Source organism: Camelina sativa, chromosome 3, assembly GCF_030686135.1.
Source record: "Camelina sativa cultivar CO46 ecotype springtype chromosome 3, ASM3068613v1".
In the NCBI taxonomy this organism is placed as follows: Eukaryota; Viridiplantae; Streptophyta; class Magnoliopsida; order Brassicales; family Brassicaceae; genus Camelina; species Camelina sativa.
In genome coordinates, this window is record NC_141882.1 from 26908024 (window position 1) to 26927097 (window position 19074).

Genomic DNA, 19074 nt, shown 5'->3' on the forward strand with positions numbered 1-19074 from the left:
AATACTAATAATTAAAACGAGATATTTATTTTGTTTAGTAGCTGTAGTAGTAGTAGTACTACCAATATAAAAGCGAACACAAAATATCTAAAAATATAGTATTAAAATAAAATAAAAAACCCTCAAGAGGAAAATGATAACTTACCCCCTTAAAATGGCAGTTCGTGTCGAGGTTACTACAAGCACACTTGTCGTCTCCCTCCCTCAGCAAATCTCCGTTTTCAGCAATCGCCAATAAACATTAGGTGAAGCTTCCCTTTTAATCCTTTTTTCTTTTTTTCATTTACTTGGAATCTGTCTTTTTCTTATCTTATCATCATCTTTGTATAGTTCCCGTTTTTTTATTGGTCCGATTCATATTATCTGATCTGTTTTTTTTTTTTTTTGTGTGTGTGTGTGTGCTAAATCGAGTAGTAGTAATGAAACTATTAGTACTGGAACTAGAGTTATGAGTCTTCTTCTTCTCCAACAAATTTTTGTTTTGGTTTGAGGGTTTATAATCTGATTTGTTGTTATTCCGGATTCTTGAATAGATCCGTCATCTTCTTGATCTACCTTTTGGGTTCTTTCAAAAACTTTCAAGAAATGGTCAATACTATGGATTTTGGTTCAGTCTTGTTTTTGTTTAGGATTTCTCTGAAACCAAGGTCCAAGGATCCAGTTTTTACCCTCTGGAAATCGAATTTTTGTGATATGTTTATCGCTCCTGGCTAAAACTATATAAAGTTAACATATTTCTATGAAAGTTTCTCTCTTTTTTGCTTTGGTGTTTACTTGCTCTTATGAAAGTATACTTAAAACACACTGTGACGCAGAGAGGGTTGTTTTACTCTTATACCTGTTTTCAGTTTTATCTTAACTGTCTGGTCTTACTCTCTCTCTTTTAGGTAAAGCTAGAAAAGGTTGTTTTTTTGGACTGAAGAAGTGATTCTTTGTGAAACAGAAAAAGAAGCATGGGTACTCATATAGATTTCGACAACTTAGGAGTTGATTCTTCTGGTGGGAATGGGTGTAGTACTTACCAGTCAAAGCCATTGGCGAGGCAGTCTTCGTTATATTCCTTAACGTTTGATGAGCTTCAGAACACCCTAGGTGAGCCAGGGAAAGATTTTGGGTCAATGAATATGGATGAGCTACTGAAGAACATTTGGACTGCTGAAGAAGCTCAAGCCTTTATGACTACTACCCCATCTTCAGTTGCAGCCTCGGGACCTAGTGGTTTCGTTCCAGGAGGGAATGTTCTACAGAGACAAGGCTCGTTGACTTTGCCTAGAACGCTTAGTCAGAAGACTGTAGATGAGGTCTGGAAACACTTGAATTCGAAAGATGGTAGTAATGGGAATGGTAGGACTGATGTGCCTGAGAGGCAACAGACTTTAGGGGAAATGACTTTAGAAGATTTCTTGCTCCGTGCTGGCGTTGTGAAAGAAGATACTAACTCTACTCAACAGAACGATAACAGTAGTGGGTTTTATGCTAACAATGGTGCTGCTGGTTTGGGGTTTGGATTTGGTCAGCCGAATCAAAACAGCATATCTTTCAACAGCAACAATGATTCTATGATCTTCAATCAAGCACCTGGTTCAGGCCTCAAAGTGGGTGGAAAAATGCAGCAGCAGCAGAAACCACATCAGCAGCAGCAGCACCCATATCAGAGATTGCCTCCAACTATTTTTCCAAAACAAGCGAATGTAGCATTTGCGCCTGTAAATTTGGTCAACAGAGGTTTGTTTGACGCTGGTGTAGATGGTCCGGTTAACAGTAATATGGGAGGAGCAGGGGTTACTGTTGCAACTACTTCTCCTGGGACAAGCAGTGCAGAAAATAATACTTGGTCATCACCAGTTCCTTATGTGTTTGGTCGAGGAAGAAGAAGCAATACGGGCCTGGAGAAGGTTGTTGAGAGAAGGCAAAAGAGAATGATCAAGAATCGTGAATCAGCCGCTAGATCAAGGGCTCGAAAGCAGGTAAAGTGTTAATATAACCAAACTGGCAGTACTGTTTTCTTTTTTAGAACTTTCATATTGATTTTGATATTCCTGTTAACCTCAGGCTTATACCTTGGAACTGGAAGCCGAGATTGAAAGTCTCAAACAACTGAATCAAGATTTGCAGAAAAAACAGGTTTTTTTAACAACCATTTATTATCTTTGTATTGATTCTGCATATAGAATCTAGCTGGCTCAGTTCTTTAACAGAGGTTTCCTGTGTTGCAGGCTGAAATTATGAAAACTCAGAACAGTGAGGTAAAAAAAGTCTTCCCTCTACGTATTTGGAGATACTTTTTTATTAATACGTTGTGTGTTTGTCTAAATGTGTGCCTATTGTCTCTTTGATAGTATTGTTAACTGATATTGCTTCTTGAATTTTCAGGTGAAAGAATCGTCGAAGCCGCCTCCATTGCTGGCCAAAACACAAAGCTTGAGAAGAACCCTTACTGGTCCGTGGTAAGAAATTGAAATGAAAGCAAGAAGACCCTGGTAATGTGATACAACATCAACCAAAAGGAAGACATTTGGAGACTAATATGTAATAGAAGATAGTGCTACTGTACAGGAGAGATTACAGAGACACTTACAATGTAGAAATCTTTTGAGCTGAATCTAACTAAGAGTGCAGAGTATGAGAGAGCTTTCAATATGAATTCATAATTTTTATAAAATATTATGTAAACTTTCAATTCAGCTATAGAGAAGAAGTAACTTAACTCAGAAAGAGAATCCATTTATTGGAGAGTGAGGTAAACTCTGGCTGTAATGTGACCTGGAGGTTGTACTAGATGATGGACCAAATACCCTGGAATCACCTCTTCGAAATCTCAAGTTACTTCTCTTCCTACTATCCCAGCCTATCTCTCCCTCAACTGCTTTAGCGAATGCACTATGCAATGGATCACAGCTTTCACACAGCAGTCTCAGGACTTGCTTAATAGATGGCCTAGACCGGCCTTCTTTCTCAGTACACCATCTCACTACAGCCACAACTGCTTCAAGCTGTTTTACTCCACCATCATCAATAGAGTCGTTGATTCTTGGGTCTACCAACTCTCGGTGTTTTGATTTCGTCAACAAAAACCGCTGAGACATTTCCACAAGGTTCATACCTTCATCAACTGCTCTTCTCCCGGTTACGAGCTCCAGCAACACAACTCCATAGCTGTACACATCACTCTTCTCTGTCAGCTCTTGCGTAACTACGTATTCCGGATCTACATAGCCTGAAAAGGAACTTGCAAATTTTAAAAATTCAGTTTCCATCAAAAGGAGTAAAGGTATTTTGTTCTAGTATCTCTCCCTGACCTGGAGTTCCACGGATATTTGTATTCACTGGCTCAAAGCAAATAGAGCCATCTCTAGACGAATGTGCAAGGCCAAAATCTGAAAGCTGCACCAAGAAAACGTCATAAGCTAGTTAGCCAAGTCAAAAAGGTTTTTCTTACATAGAAGATGTTGCTAAGATATTATATTGCTTGATTCCTCATACCTTAGCGACAAAGTTCTCATCAAGTAATATATTGCTTGATTTGATATCTCTATGACAGAGAGGAGGATCACAGTAGAAATGAAGATATTCCTAGAGGAGAGAACAACGTGCAGCCAAGAACCAAAAACTGTAAAAGATATATTATCAAATCAGTTTACAAAGGAAATGTGGATGAAAGACTTCGGAATATTTACCAAAGCATTTGCCACATCGATTGCGATTTTCATTCTTGTTCCCCAACTTAGTGGAGGCTTTCCAGTGGCTGCAAAGAAAAAAATTGAAAGAAGAAACGTTTTCAACACTCTGGATTTCTTAAAGTTAAGGTATAAGAAGCATATACATACCATGTAAATGATCTTTTAAGCTGCCATTTTCCATATAGTCATAGACCAGGAACCTGAAAGATTGGAAAAAAGAAAGTAGAAGATGAGAATGAATACTCTAAGGTAAATGCAGAAGGCAAAAAGCAATGTATGATTCTTGACCTTTCTTTCTTGTTGATACAAAATCCTTTCAAAGCAACAAGGTTACGGTGATGGAGCTTAGCTAAAAGCTCTATCTCTCTACAAAAATCTTGGTCAGCTTGTTCAGAAACTTTGTTCATTCTTTTTACTGCTGCAATCAATCCATCCCTCAGCTCAGCTTTGTAAACAGTCCCAAACCCTCCCTGACCAATCACCGTGTTGAAATCATTCGTTGCATTTGTCATTTCTTTGTAGCTGAATTTTCTGGAAGCTGAAGAAGAATCATCTGCAGATAAAGGTTAAGGATTGGTAGGAATGGGAGTTAGATCTGTCCCTAGTTCCCCTAGCCCTAGATTAAGGTTACTTGAAACAGGATAAAAGTTTTTTTCAAGTCTTTTTTCTTTGGTATGACATAACAAAAGAAAGAAATCACTTTCTTTTTTTTGTTCCCCTACCTTCATGAAACTTGAATACAGGCAGGGAAGAAGGAACTGATTTTGTTGACTTTTTATCCAAGCTCTCGGATTCATCGAGTTCCCGGTTCTTTTTACGGATAAGAATAACCAGTACTACAAGCATGGTAAGAGCAACAGCTGTAACAACAATCCCAATGGTTGGAACCATTGTTAAGTGATATGGATTGGTGCTTCTACTTGTAGTCATTTGAGAATCACTGTTGCTTGGGCTAATAGCACCAACCGTGCTTGGGCTAATAGCACCAACCGTGCTTGGAGAAGGTTCTGGACTTGCCAAAGGTGGAAATGACTCTGTCAATATGCGAATGCAAATCAGACAAAAACAGATTGCTCAAAAACTTAATGTGATACTATGGAAAGTTGCAGTCATGTGTCTGACCTGAAGGAATGCTAAGCTCCGTCACTTGAAAGAAACAACCAAGAAGTTCAAGACCCGATGCATCGTCAATTCGGCTTGCTAATGTAGCGTAAGTTGCGTCACGACAAGTACTCAATGTAATGTTATTAGTGTCTGGACCAATGAGATCACGAAGGTAAGTGATACCAGAATTCAAACACTTCCTGCATTGGTTTCCAGAGGAAAGTGGAAGTCTGCAATTTCTTGAAACATGTCCAAACTCTGGAGACTGATGCATTTGTCTTACAGTGGTTCGACCTTTACAGTCGTACTTAACAAGGATCTTGGTTCCTAAACCGCAGAAACTAGTAGCGTTTCTCGAGACTCCGTACTGCTCCATGGTTCTAGAGATGGAAGCAATGCAGGTTTCAGATAAATCTGATGTGACTCCAAGATTACTTGACAAGTTAGCGTAACGAGCCACGGATACCGCAACAAAAGCGTTCATGTAGCGACAACATTTGCCTCGGTTGGTTATGTTGGAGCACACAGAAGCTACTAGTGTGAAATTTGATGAACTGAAATCTAATGGACAATCTGCTAAAACACAAACAACAATGCAGCATTACATTAGTGTCTTGTAAGAAAGAAGAAACCATTTTTAAGTTTCAAAACCTATAAAGATCAGTCCAAAAGTTTCAAGTTTTTAACTTTCTAACCACAGTAGCTTTGAACAAACAGAAGCTTGAATCAGAAAGCTTTATTTTTTATGCTTTCTCAAGATCTGACTTCAATTTCAAAAACAGAGTTTGCATGTAAGCAACTCTAATGAACCAGAACTATGCAAATTCCCATCGAAGACTCAATTTAGTCAAAGAAAGCAACAAAATTTACAAAACCCAGAAGCTCAGAATTCAACATTAACATCACAAGATTATGAAAATGAAGCTTTTGAAGAGAAGAAAACAGAGGAAAATCGAAAAAGATTTAACCTTTAGCCAGTATTAGTGAAGAAGGCAATTGGGTTGCAAGTAATGCAATTAATGCCAACAAGAAAGCTTGACTATTCATCACCATGGCCAAGAGTCAAGAGAGCAAGAGAAGGAAAGAGAGAGAGAGAGATTATAAAAGGAGTTAACGGAAGGTCCCTGTGTGAATATGACATTCGAGGCTCTGTATTACTCACTGACAAGTGACAAGGAAACAGACAAATTCTAGAGTTATCAACTTGCTGATGCTATAGTTAATTCAATTCGTGATCAAAATTTGAAGAAATTGCAGAACAAAACCCCCTAACTTTATCATTTCATCTCGTTTTTAACCTATTGGTTTGGTTTTATTACGTAGTATACCACCACGGTCCACGGTAATGGGCTCAATGCAACACTAACTTGTGAATGTTTATTCAAAAGTTGATATTTAGATTGTTTCTTTCATGTGAAATGATTTGGACCAACACAAATACATGATTAGGAGTTAGGATTAAAAATTGAAAACAAGTTGAAATTGGAGGTCGCATGTTTCTATCATCATGTCTCATGCCATTCCGGTAATTATTAAATGTTGTTTGTTTTCATTCGTTTTTAGATATTTAAGTAAAACACATCCGTTGCTCATAATAACAGTTGTTCTTTGTATGATTGTTTCTACAACTGTTAAAATTAAATACTTCATCCGTTTCAAAATATAAGATGTTTTAGAGATTTCGGTTTGTTTCATAATATAAGATGTTTTCAACTTTTTAGGCAACTTTTAGATTAATTTCATATTTTTTATTAGTTGTTTTATGCAGTCTTGTTTTTGATTGGTTAAACTTTTTAAAAGTATATATTCCTTATTATGCGTACTTTGAGCCAAAACATCTTATATTTTGAAACGGAAAGAGCATTAATTTCATAGCAAATCTTCTGCTTTGTGATAAAAGAGAATAATTATTAGACCTTTGTCCTTTCCTTGGAGTAAAGGAAAGGTATTGTTTGTTAAATAAAAGAACAAAATTAAAACAAGCATTTATGAAGTGTTTGGTGAAGCGACAGCGACCTAGAGATAAAATGGCTTAATGGGTTCATTCGAGGGCTTTGGGATTGATCCTGAATTATCCTAATTTTAGTTTTGGGTATAAATTCTTCATCGAATTCAAAAAAGAAAAAAAATGAGATGTAAGAAGCAATGCAATGTGAACCCAAATGGAAATGGTCTACATAACGTTGGTAGGGTCACTCACATGTGCACACCCTGTCACATATCTCAGAGACCTTAACTGCACAATTTTTTTTTTTTGGTTAGGTATTTTAGTATTGTATGAAATTTTATCCCTAAAATATTGTAGTAATGCCATAGACAAAGCGTTTATATGGTCATTGAAAGCGTTAAATTTATATAACTAGGGTTGGAATAAGTCAATCATTTATAATATCAGGCCTGTTCTGGACCTATCGTTACGTAATAATGTAGATTCTATGATAGTAGAAAAGGTTATACAAGTTACCGATAAATTGTATGAAAAAAATGAAATAAGAAGAGATGTACTATAAAAGATTTTAAGGAGTCGCGTTGCAAATGTGAATGTGGTATGAGCGCTGAGGTTTGGGGTCCCCTAACCAATAAAAACAAGGTTATCGTACCGTTCTTGAATAAGAAAGAACGGATTGTTTTTTTTTTCTTTTCAAACTTATATCAAAATCATTCGTCCTTGTGCCAATATTTATAACGTGGAGTTGGATTCATACAATATCTCCCAAATTGATCTGTACTCCAACCAATATCTTTGATATTTTTTGGAAATAGTTTAAGAGTGTTTTTGGACTTGGTTTAGAATGGTAGCAAAGTGGGCTACCTTGGGCCGGTTATTCTTTTAGTTGAATGGATCGATGGTTTATATTATAAAGATAACAAAATAAAGAAAATTTATTTAATAATTATAGGGAAAGAGGGTGGAGACGGAGATGCGGTGGAGACGATGGTGTAACGAGACGTAACCTGCGGGAGTCCTCCTCCCAGGGCTTAGACAAGCTCTTTTGGGCAATTTAAATTGCCTCTTTTGGGGTTTTCTTATTCACTTCAAATCAATGATGTTGATACAATGACTTGAGACTCTATTTATAAGGCCAAAACGAAAAGATACGATCTAATCCTAACTCTAGTGTGATAAACATGTGAGACTTATCACAATTAGAAGAAAAACCAAAACCCAAACGTAAATAATAAAAAGACTTGTGGAACACGCAACACAACACCGACTCATGTGTTCCACATTTGACAAACACCAAACGATGCACTGCATCACTTTTGTTATGACTTCCATAGTTCCATTATCAACGTTGTGTTGTGAATAGATTGCACGCAAAAACTAGGATGCTAGTTAAAAAAAAAAAAAACAAACTAGGATGCTAATATGCTATTTTCTCGTATTGATAAGGTGTCATTTTAGAACTTAGGAGTTGTTTTATAAAATTGTTTGCATAATTATTGCATATTTTTGATCAAAATTCTACTCTTATCCATGTTATTATAGTAGTTATGAAAGGTTTATAGTGCGTTTATTTATTTATTGTTTACAACTCGAACACGCACACTACCAGTATAATAATAGTGAGTGGTGTATTAACAAAGAGTTTAATCGAAATTTTAATAACCTTATAAAGTTTTTATTTAGATTTGAGATGTTCACAACCAAACCACATCAGTGTAAATAACATTCTAGCGCAATTGGCTCAGTTAGTTAGAAGAGTAGTTGAATAAGTCTTCATCTATTTAAATTCGCAATTAACTAGTCTACATTTGGAAGAAGAAGAAAAAAAAGACTCTTTTATCAATAACCACTCGAATCATCTTAACTTAACATGGAAAACATTAGAGAGAACCAAAATGCTCTTTTAGGGTTTCAAAAAAAAAAAAAAAAACACAGTTGGTCGAGTTCTAGACGAATGGTAATTCTCCTTTCTTGAGAGACTGAAACAATGGGACATATAAATATTTAATATAAAATGTAAATAATAAAAAGAAAGATTTGATGAAAAAAGACGAAAAAAAAAAGAGGCACACCAACAAACCCACTTTTGCAGCCCCATTTATTATTATCATCATCATCATGTCTTCACCGACACGCGCGCACTTCCGTTCACTCTATTTCTATCCTTAAAATCCTCTGACCCATTTTTCTTGGTCTTAAGAATCTTCACGCAAATGCAAACCCAACATTTTTATCCAACAGTGATTATGATGAATGGATGATGATGATAAAGTAGCTAACACTTTCTTCTTCTTCTTTAGATTTTTTTGGATTCTTTTTACTATCTTGGCGTAGATAACTATGTTTCCAAGACTACTACTCGTCCTTCTCGTAGCTCTTCTGATTCAATCTTCTTTCCTTTTAGATATATCCTCTGCTCTCCAGGTAACCAAAAATCTCATCAAATTTTAGTTTACAACACTTACGACAGAACAAAAACAGAGGATCTTTTTTCTTGATTTGTTTTGGTTATGTATCTTAGGAGGGGAAAACATGTATAGCAAACAGAAACTGTGACGCTGGTTTACATTGTGAAACATGTATAGCCAACTCTGGTTTCAGACCCAGATGCTCCCGAACCCAACCCATCAACCCCATCTCCAAGGTTCAAACTCTGTTTCATCAATCTGTACTTGTATAGATAAATCTTTCGTTTTTATTGATAAATAAAATTGGATTGAATTTGTATATACGAACAAAAGACGAAGGGATTGCCTTTCAACAAGTATTCATGGTTAACAACACATAACTCGTTTGCTCGATTGGGGGAAGTGTCAAGGACCGGTTCTGTCATTTTGGCGCCTACTAATCAGCAAGATTCAATCACAAGCCAACTCAATGTAAAACCTTGCAACAACGTTTCAAAACAATGTTCCAAAATTTAGCAAACCTTTTCTTTCAAAAGTGTGAATACTTTTTGATGTGTTTTGTTGAATTATTACAGAATGGTGTAAGAGGGTTTATGCTCGACATGTATGACTTCCAAAACGATGTCTGGCTTTGCCATTCTTTCAATGGGATGTGTTTCAATTTCACCGCTTTCGTAAGTTTTTTGATACATTTTATGTTCATTGTCTGGTTCACTGGACACTGTTGAAGATTTTTTACATTTATGATTGTTTGTATTGTGTGCAATGTGGCTGCAGCAACCGGCGATTAACATTTTAAGGGAGTTTCAAGTGTTTCTAGAGAAGAACACAGAGGAAGTTGTAACGATTATCATCGAAGACTATGTGAAATCGCCTAAAGGTCTCACGAAAGTGTTTGATGCAGCTGGTCTACGTAAGTTCATGTTTCCGGTAGCTAGAATGCCTAAAAATGGAGGGGATTGGCCTAGGCTTGACGACATGGTACGTCAAAACCAACGGTTGCTAGTTTTCACATCCGATTCACGTAAAGAAGCAACCGAAGGGATTGCATATCAATGGAACTATATGGTTGAGAATCAATGTGAGTACTCTATATGATGCAAAACCATATTATCATATAGTAAATTTTTATGAACATATTTTTCGTTAATGAATGAAAAAAAAAAAAAAAAACTGCAGATGGAAATGGGGGGTTGAAGGTAGGAGCGTGTCCGAATAGGGCACAATCAAAACCGATGAGCGATAAATCGAAATCTCTTGTTCTTGTGAACCATTTCCCTGATGCCGCGGATTTGATAGTTGCATGTAAACAAAACTCGGCTTCTCTTCTTGAATCTATCAAGACATGTTACCAAGCCGCGGGACAGCGTTGGCCTAACTTCATAGCAGTCGATTTCTACAAGGTACATATATATCGGTAGTTGTAGGTTATGGAAATTGTCTGGATTTCGTCTTATTGATTTGTGTGTGTGTGTGTGTGTGTGTGTATGTGTGAGTTCAGAGAAGCGATGGTGGAGGAGCTCCGCAAGCGGTTGATATTGCTAATGGCAATTTGATGTGCGGTTGCGATAACTTTGCAGCGTGCAAGGTCATTTTCTTTACCTGTTTTGAATCTGAAGCCATTATGTAAATTCTACAGTTTCTTAAAATTTTCAATATAATATGCAGGCTGACGGCAAGTGTGGATAGTAAGAAAGACTGAGCCACCGGACTGGAGGCAACTCCCATAACCTCTGTGTATTGTGTTATTTCTTCTCCCATAAAGTTTTTAGTGTAGTAACGGTTAGATTTGGTGTTTGGATTTTTTAGAGATTAGTGTAATGGCTAGTTTCATTATTCTACATTCCCAATCATATACGAACTAATCATTAAAAATGTCAAAGGCAAAGATACACGCAGGTGAATATATACAAATGTTAAACGCAAAGTTATATAATAATAACTAAAAACCATAAATGAAAACATATGCTATTTGACCATGAAATGTAATACTCCTTATTTATTTAGGATCACCATCTCTTCTCTGAACATAGGAACATAAGAGTATAGTTTCTCCTACTGATGTCAAAACGCGATAGAATGTCGTATCAACTACAATTTAATTTATCAAATAGTTTCAAATTTTTATAATTTTTGTTGTTGACGAAAAGGTTATGAACCTGACCCATACTCTAATTCGGGACCAAAACATGTAATGTAGTCCTTTTTCATGTGTCACAGGAACTTGTGACTTCTATGTTTTTGTCTTTAGTGTTTTTCTTATTGAGTTACCGACATTTGGTATCTTTTTTTTTTATACATGAGTCGAAATGCCCGGGAAGTCCTTACCACTAAATCAACTGGAAAGGTTTACTACATCTTTGACACTCACCCTCATGACCCGTGAATACAAGCCCTTCCTTTCACCTCTTACATTATTCTTACTGTATCCATGTTTACCCTAGCTAGAAGTCTTTGTTGGAATGTAAATTTTATTCAAGATAAACTTATGTACATCTGCCTTGTTTTAGAATTTAGTTAATATTAAGAAGGTTTAGAGAATAATAGGATGACAACAAAAGAAGAGACATTGACATGCCTCTCTCTTTCATTGCTGAGTACCAAATGATTTGTTATTGCTCCAAAAACCATAAAAGTTTTAATGAATATAAAAATAAGCTGTAAACTGGTGTGCCGTATTTTTGTTCCAATAATACATGGTTCAACTTGATTCTTTTTACAATAGTTGCCAAATATTAATTAGAGATAACAACATTGCAAAACCATGTTCACAAAAAGAACCATATTAACTCGAGTAGATCCATTTAAGAATTTCCAAAACATAAAATAAAAGGACATTTGAACAAAATAAATAAATAAATAAAAGGAAAATACTTGGGTACTGGGTGAATCTTTTTATAAAATAACAAAACAAAATTTATATACATCGTTATAAAATAAAAAAAATTCAAACCGCTTTTTTTATATACTAAACCGATATATAATTTCGTTTTAATTGTACAATCTAATTTCTAACCACCTCATTTGTAAACTCAAACCGACATATAATTTCGTTCTAATTGTAAAATCTAAATCCTAACCAACTCATTTGTAAATCCAAACCGACATATAATTTCGTTTGAATTGTAAAATCTGAACCCTAATGAAACAACCCGACCTGTTTTTTTTTTTTTTTATATATATATATATCACGTAATTAAGCACCTCATAATACTTAATAAAACCATCAAACCACAAACCAATAACAACCAATATGCACAACGGAAACATACCAACAAAAGGAACATTCCTAACCATTCTAACCGACAACCTAGCATGCTACTAAACCAGTTTCCAACATTAATAAACATAACCAAGACCAACACACAACGAGACCCTAGATCATCCTCCTCATCGCATTGATTCCACGAACAAACCTTGCCTTTACCAGCACCACAAACACATATTGAGATGCATGAGTATTGTTATAAACACTCAGTGAGGCCATCCTCCCATCTACTGGGCTATACACACAAGCAACTGAGATTCCATTGTTAAGCTAAACAAATAAACACAACCAACACATCAAACAAGGCAAAACTCAACATCGGTTAAGATTGGTGTCGATCGACGCTAGCACAACATGGTGTCGACCGACACCACACTGGTGTCGATCGACACTGCTTCTGCAGATGCGAACTGCATGAATCCAAACTTCGATCCTCCGTTCCAAATCATCTCAAAACCGTCCCAAATTCTCTCAAATACCTGAGGAACCTATGGGAAACACGAAAACAACAAACCCAAGCAAGCAAACACCACATATAGACAAACAACAACCAAACAAAAGAGATCTCAAGGTTTATATCAGCCATGGTCAAGCACTCACCTCTTTTGCAGGAAGATTTGATTGAGAAACGGTGAAAACAACACCTTAGGAAGCTTCTCCTTCGTTGATACACAGAGTTTTAAACCCTATTTTCCTACTGCAAGTGCACATCAAAGAAGTAGTACTTAGGGGTCGAATCCCACGAAGACCAAGTTTTACTCTATGGTTCTATTGGTTCAATTTCAAGCTAAGACAATTCAAAGTTGGGTTTGTTTGGTAACAGTAACGCGATTAAAACGGTATAAAAAAGGCAATAAGCAAAACACTAGATCAGGGATAATTCTCGGGAATTTCAGAGATAGCAACTAAACAACTATTCAGGGCATAGATTAAGTACCAGTCTAGAACTCAAACATAAATATAAAATGATCCACTGTCGTGGTATCAATAACTCTATCTGATCGATTTTGTGCGGACACGCGGAGCACATGCTCAGACATCCGGAGCACATGCTCGGCGGTCCATAAACCCTAAACTGTCGTTTGAGCCCAGAATCGCAGACAAGCATTAAAGAACAGGAATGATAAGTTCACAAATCACCTACACATCAACTTTCGCAGGTCTAGGATAATTTGCCCACTAATGTCTTTTCTAGCAACCTATTACACTTTTGATGAATAGATAAACCTAGAATCATGAAACCCCTTTTGATTGGGTGATCAAATCAACCTAAGCATTAAGTCTAACAATAGTGAAGACAATCGATTATATAAAGCCCTATTTGTGTTCTGTTGCTAACCCATGAAACCCCTTTTGAAACCCCTAATCTAGCAAAGAAAACTACTCAGACATAGAGAAATGAATCATAGCAAAAGATGAGAAATTCAATGACATAAAAATAAAAAAAGGTTCAGAGAATGCTTCACAAGGTAGCCGCTCTTCTCCCTCTCACAAAAACGTCGCTCAAAAACAAAAGAAAAGGTATATTATCTCTCCTAAAAACCCTAGGTTAAATAGCATACAAGTAGAGAAAAATAAGGAAAGATTCCAAATTCAAATCTCCCTATTAAAAAGCGATCTCAGCCCTCTTTCTCTCACAAAGGATCGCCTAAAATAAGGGGAATTAGACAGGGAATCGGCGCCTAGATGCTTGCCATGTATCATCATGAAACCGTAGAGTTGGGAGCATGTGCTCGGAAATCGGGAGTGTGTGCTCCTGGGTCTAAAATCAGCTTTTCTGCTCCAATTCAACTCCTTTCTGCTCCGATTGCTCCTGCTGTTCCAATCCTTGCTTTTAGCTTCCTAGCCTCTTATTATAACCTGAAAAGGACTCAAACAACTACAAAACTATCAAATAAACGGGGTCAAAGTGAGTCAAAACCGTAACATATCATTCGTTCCGAACAACAGCTCTCCCTTCTACAGCTACAGATCTCACCAAAAACCACCAAGAACAAGCCAAAATCTCAAAAACCACAAGTTCTCTCCTTTCTCTCTTTTTCCTCTGCAAACGGCGACAAACACCCCCTAAAATCCTTAATTTGTTGCTTCTCCACTTATATAAGCGGTTTAGGGATTTCTAATAGAACCAAACTGAACCAAATAGCAATTAAAACAAACCTATCGAAACCAGGAATGTTGGTGTCGATCGATACACCAAGGGTGTCAATCGAGACTCAGACCAAAAATGCAATATCGGGTTCGCGGATGTTACACCTAACCACCTCATTTGTAAACCAAAATCGACATATAATTTTGTTCTAATTGTAAAATCTAAACTCTAACCACCTTATTTGTAAACCCAAACCGACAAATAATTTGGTTCTAATTGTAAAATCTAAATCCTAACCATTGTAAACCAAACCGACATATAGTTTCGTTTTAATTGTAAAATTTAAACTCTAATTCTTATTTATAAACCCAAACCGATATATAACTATAAGTTGGGATCACGATCACCCTTGTCCGTACAACCACCGTCCGTACAGCTCTAGCTGTGCCGTCTGTACAACCATGTTGTCCAAAGTGTAGAGGCCCATTCGATGTCTCACAAGCCTCATGTGGATCCAAGTCAAGTCTCTAGATCCTTCTAATCTTACCGTTGGCAATTCAAGCAAGTGGGAGAAGAAGAAGTCACATGTTGTGTTAAGAAGAAGACATGTCACTTTCATGTCTTAATTACCTATAGCATATTGTAAAGAATATTCCTATTGTATTCACATGTCTATATTTAGTTTGTATCTAGGTTCTAAATGAAGTAAGAAGTTGAATTTCTTCTTATACACTTTCTCTTACACTCTTACACTCTCTACACTTAATCTCTCTCTCAATCTCTATACTCAATCATTCTATCGTATTCTTGTTCCAATACGTACATGGTATCAGAGCCTTGTTGCTCCTAATTCTAAATCTCTCGTTCATCACTTACTTCCGCTCTATCTTATCCTGTCATTTCTGTTTCAATCGCAAAAGGCGTTTTCTCTTTAATCGTTGGGTAATAACATTAACCAGTGGACAATTCACCATGGAAGGCACCAAGACCTTGATTGTTCCAGTTACTCTCAAGGGAGAGAACTACTTGCTATGGGCAAGAACAACTAAGACGGCACTATGTGGCTGTGGCCTTTGGGCTCACATCACTTTGAGTGAAGCGCCAAAGGAGGAGGCAGCCCAAGAAGGAAAAGAAGCTGCCAAGAGTGGTGAAGACAAGTGGTTCCAAGAAGACCAAAGTGTTCTAGCCATCATTCAGAACTCTCTTGATGCTCTAATACTCGAAGCCTACTCTTACTGTGAAACGACCAAAGATTTATAGGACACACTTCAAAATGTGTTCGGCAACACCACTAACTTAAACCGAGTGTTTGAGATCAAGAGAGCTATCAACAACCTCAACCAAGAAGATATGGAGTTCACTAAACACTTTGGGAAGTTTAGGTCTCTTTGGGAAGAGCTTGAGATGCTCCGACCTACTAGCCTCGACCCGGCCATCTTGAACGAGCAGCGAGAATAAGACAAAGTGTTCGGCCTGCTCTTGACTTTGAACCCCTCCTACAATGACCTCATAAAACATATCTTGAGGTCAGAAAAGCTCCCAAGTCTAGATGATGTTTGCAACCAGATTCAAAAGGAACATGGTTCTATGGGATTGTTTGGAAGCAAAGGGGAGCTTGTAACCGCCAACAAGGTTGAAGTAGCGGCTGCACACAAGGGCTACTATCGGCACGAAGACAAGAACCCTCTGGTGTGTGACCATTGCAAGAAGCCTGGTCACTTCAAGAGCCGGTGTTGGATACTCCATCCACATCTTAGAGCCAACCGACCCATGAACAACTGTGGAGGGCCAAGAGCACATCAAGTGACCGTAGAGCCATCGACTGCTGAACCAAACCAGCGAGCCTCTGATGTGAATGGAACTGCCCTTGCTGCTACTTCAGACTTAGTGAGGAAGTCTGACCTTGATGCTCTCATTAAAGCTCTCAAAGACGCCTCTGGTAACTCCTATCTTGCTTTAAATCAAACTAAACCGCTTATAGTCGATTCCGGTGCTTCACACCATATGATTAGTGACTCTAAGCTAATAAGTGAACTTAAACCGGCTGTTGGGAATGTGATTATAGCTAATGGTGAGAAAGTACCAGTCAAAGGAATTGGTGACTTAAAATTATTTGATAAGACAACAAAAGCGTTTTACATGCCTAGTTTTACCTCAAAATTATTATCTGTTAAGAGAGCCACTACCGACTTAAATTGTTATGCTATATTTGGTCCTAACAATGTGCATTTTCAGGATATTGAGACCAGCCAAGTTCTTGGACAAGGAGTCTCTAAGGATGACTTATATGTTCTTGAAGACTTAAATCTATCTTCTTCTAATGCCTCTTGTTTTAGTTCAGTTTTTATTAAGGCAAACAATGCTATGTGGCATGCTAGATTAGGACATCCTCATTCTCGCGCTTTAGAAATTATGTTTCCAAGTATTTCTTTTAAAAACAATGAATGTGAGGCTTGTATTCTTGGTAAACATTGCAAAACCGTTTTTCCAAAGTCTTTAACCATTTATGAAAATTGTTTTGACTTGGTTCACTCGGATGTGTGGACATCTCCATGTTTGTCTAGAGAAAATCAAAAATATTTTGTTACATTCATTGATGAGAAGTCTAAATATACTTGGTTAACTCTTTTACCTACTAAAGATAGGGTTTTTGAAGCTTTTCTTAGTTTTCAAAATTATGTGACTAACCATTACAATGCTAAGATTAAAATCTTAAGGTCGGATAATGGCGGCGAATATACTAGTCATGCCATCAAACAACACTTGATCAATCACGACATTATTCATAAAACTAGCTGTCCATACACTCCCCAACAAAATGGTGTGGCTGAACGCAAGAATAGACATCCCATGGAAGTAGCCCGGTCCATGATGTTTCACACAAATGTCCCAAGGCGATTTTGGGGAGATGCGGTCCTTGCGATATGCTATCTTATTAACCGCATTCCCACTAAGATCTTACAAGACGTCTCTCCATTTGAGGTATTAAACAAAGCAAAGCCTACATTTGATCATTTACGTGTGTTTGGTTGTACTTGTTTCGTGTTAAAACCAGGTGAATTACGAGACAAACTTGAGGCTAAAAGCACTAAAGCAATGTTCATTGGGTATTCTACTACAAAAAAGGGATATAAGTGCTATGATCATGAAGATAGACGAGTCCTAGTCTCTCGAGATGTGAAGTTTGTTGAATCCTAAGGGTACTTCAGCAAGAAAAATTGGGAAGACCTCGGAGACCTATCGACCTCCTCATCAGATCGGGCAATTAACCTCCGTATCATCCTCGAACAACTAGGGGCCACAAATGATCGGGACGCGCATCATTCTCCCGGGCCGAACTCACCAGAAGGGCCTCAGCCACCTTTAGAGAGCATCTCTAGTGAGTCTACCGAACCTGGCCCTCAGACAGATCAAGCCAACCAGTCGAATGATGAAGAGACTGACTCGTAGAATCCTGACAATGTGGCTCATCCGGGAGGAGATATCGAATCACATGACTCGGAAGAAGAAGATGATGATCATGAGGAAGTTATCCCATTAAGACGCAGCCAACGACTCAAATTTCCTCCATCCAACTGGAAGAACACTCGTGTGTACTATAACAATGCAGCGGTAGCACATCTGATCCAAGCCGTATGCACGCTTGCTCATTTACCTATGGAACACCAAGTATTTCTTAGTCAAGTTGATGGCCATTGGATACCACAAACATATGAAGAAGCCAAAGACCATTAGGTGTGGCGTGATGCAGTCTAAAACGAAAGAACGGCCATGGAGACAAATCACACATGGGACGAGGCTGATCTACCAAAACGGAAAAAGGTCGTTACGTCCAAGTGGATATTTACGATCAAATATCAAAGTAACAGGGAGATTGAACGTTACAAAGCAAGACTTGTGGCGAGAGGTTTCACGCAAACATACGGGGAGGATTATCGGGATACGTTTGCTCCGGTAGCTAAACTACATACGGTTCGTGTGGTCCTGTCGCTAGCAACCAACTTGAAATGGGAACTGTGGCAGATGGACGTTAAAAATGCGTTTCTACAAGGCGAGTTGGAGGATGAAGTCTACATGAGACCACCACCTGGCCTAGAAGATACGATTGGTCCGGGAAAGGTACTTAAACTCAACAAAGCGATCTATGGACTGAAACAATCACCAAGGGCGTGGTACCACAAGCTAAGCTCGACCTTGACCAATCGGGGCTTCAGGAGATCCGAGTCTGACCATACCCTGTTCACATATCCAAGCACCAAAGGTATCATAGTTAATCTTGTATATGTTGTTGACATCATCATATCAGGGAATGACTCGGTAGGTATTCAAGAAACTAAGACATTTTTGAAGTCAGTTTTTTATATTAAGGACCTTGGTGAGTTAAAATATTTCTTAGGGATAGAAGTGTGTCGCTCGGAAGAGGGATTATTTCTATCTAAAAAAAAATATGCTATTGATCTCTTAAATGAAGTAGGAAAGCTTGGATCAAGACTGGTCACTACACTGCTGGATGAGAACTACAAAGTTTGTCGTGAGGGGGAGCTAGAAGACCAACCTTTTGAGAATGTAACTCA

At 37.6% G+C, this 19074-nt stretch overlaps 3 protein-coding genes across 9 annotated transcripts; 2 read left to right on the top strand and 1 right to left on the bottom strand.

The window, feature by feature from the left end:
* On the top strand, positions 1 to 2715 carry LOC104777893 (ABSCISIC ACID-INSENSITIVE 5-like protein 4). 3 transcript variants are annotated; one of them, XM_010502220.3, is made up of 5 exons: positions 1 to 245; positions 888 to 1967; positions 2053 to 2124; positions 2217 to 2246; positions 2374 to 2715. In XM_010502220.3, the coding sequence occupies exons 2-5, from the start codon at positions 954 to 956 to the stop codon at positions 2449 to 2451; spliced, it is 1194 nt and encodes a 397-aa protein (XP_010500522.1). In that variant the 5' UTR covers positions 1 to 245; positions 888 to 953; the 3' UTR covers positions 2452 to 2715. The 3 variants fall into 3 exon arrangements, with proteins under 3 accessions (XP_010500522.1, XP_010500523.1, XP_087362994.1); XM_010502221.3 differs by having other exon boundaries at positions 37 to 245; positions 944 to 1967; XM_087506868.1 differs by lacking the exon at positions 1 to 245 and having other exon boundaries at positions 399 to 1967.
* LOC104777892 (putative receptor-like protein kinase At1g49730) lies at positions 2487 to 6123 on the bottom strand. 5 transcript variants are annotated; one of them, XR_015594489.1, is made up of 9 exons: positions 5753 to 6123; positions 4803 to 5357; positions 4403 to 4714; positions 3969 to 4233; positions 3828 to 3880; positions 3678 to 3745; positions 3484 to 3610; positions 3300 to 3384; positions 2487 to 3217 (listed from the first exon to the last, which is right to left on the bottom strand). XR_015594489.1 is itself a non-coding variant. In XM_087506866.1 (9 exons), exons 1-9 carry the CDS (start codon positions 5835 to 5837, stop codon positions 2709 to 2711), a joined length of 2022 nt encoding a protein of 673 aa, XP_087362992.1. In that variant the 5' UTR covers positions 5838 to 6068; the 3' UTR covers positions 2487 to 2708. The 5 variants fall into 5 exon arrangements, 3 of the variants coding, with proteins under 3 accessions (XP_087362992.1, XP_010500517.2, XP_010500518.2); XR_015594490.1 differs by having other exon boundaries at positions 4803 to 5360; positions 5480 to 5910; XM_087506866.1 differs by having other exon boundaries at positions 3484 to 3573; positions 5753 to 6068.
* A 2661-nt stretch (positions 6124 to 8784) lies between these two features.
* LOC104777894 (PI-PLC X domain-containing protein At5g67130) lies at positions 8785 to 11015 on the top strand. Its single transcript, XM_010502222.3, has 8 exons — positions 8785 to 9156; positions 9254 to 9376; positions 9474 to 9611; positions 9716 to 9814; positions 9918 to 10221; positions 10320 to 10543; positions 10642 to 10728; positions 10809 to 11015. Exons 1-8 carry the CDS (start codon positions 9073 to 9075, stop codon positions 10827 to 10829), a joined length of 1080 nt encoding a protein of 359 aa, XP_010500524.1. The 5' UTR covers positions 8785 to 9072; the 3' UTR covers positions 10830 to 11015.
* The last annotated feature ends 8059 nt before the right edge of the window (positions 11016 to 19074 follow it).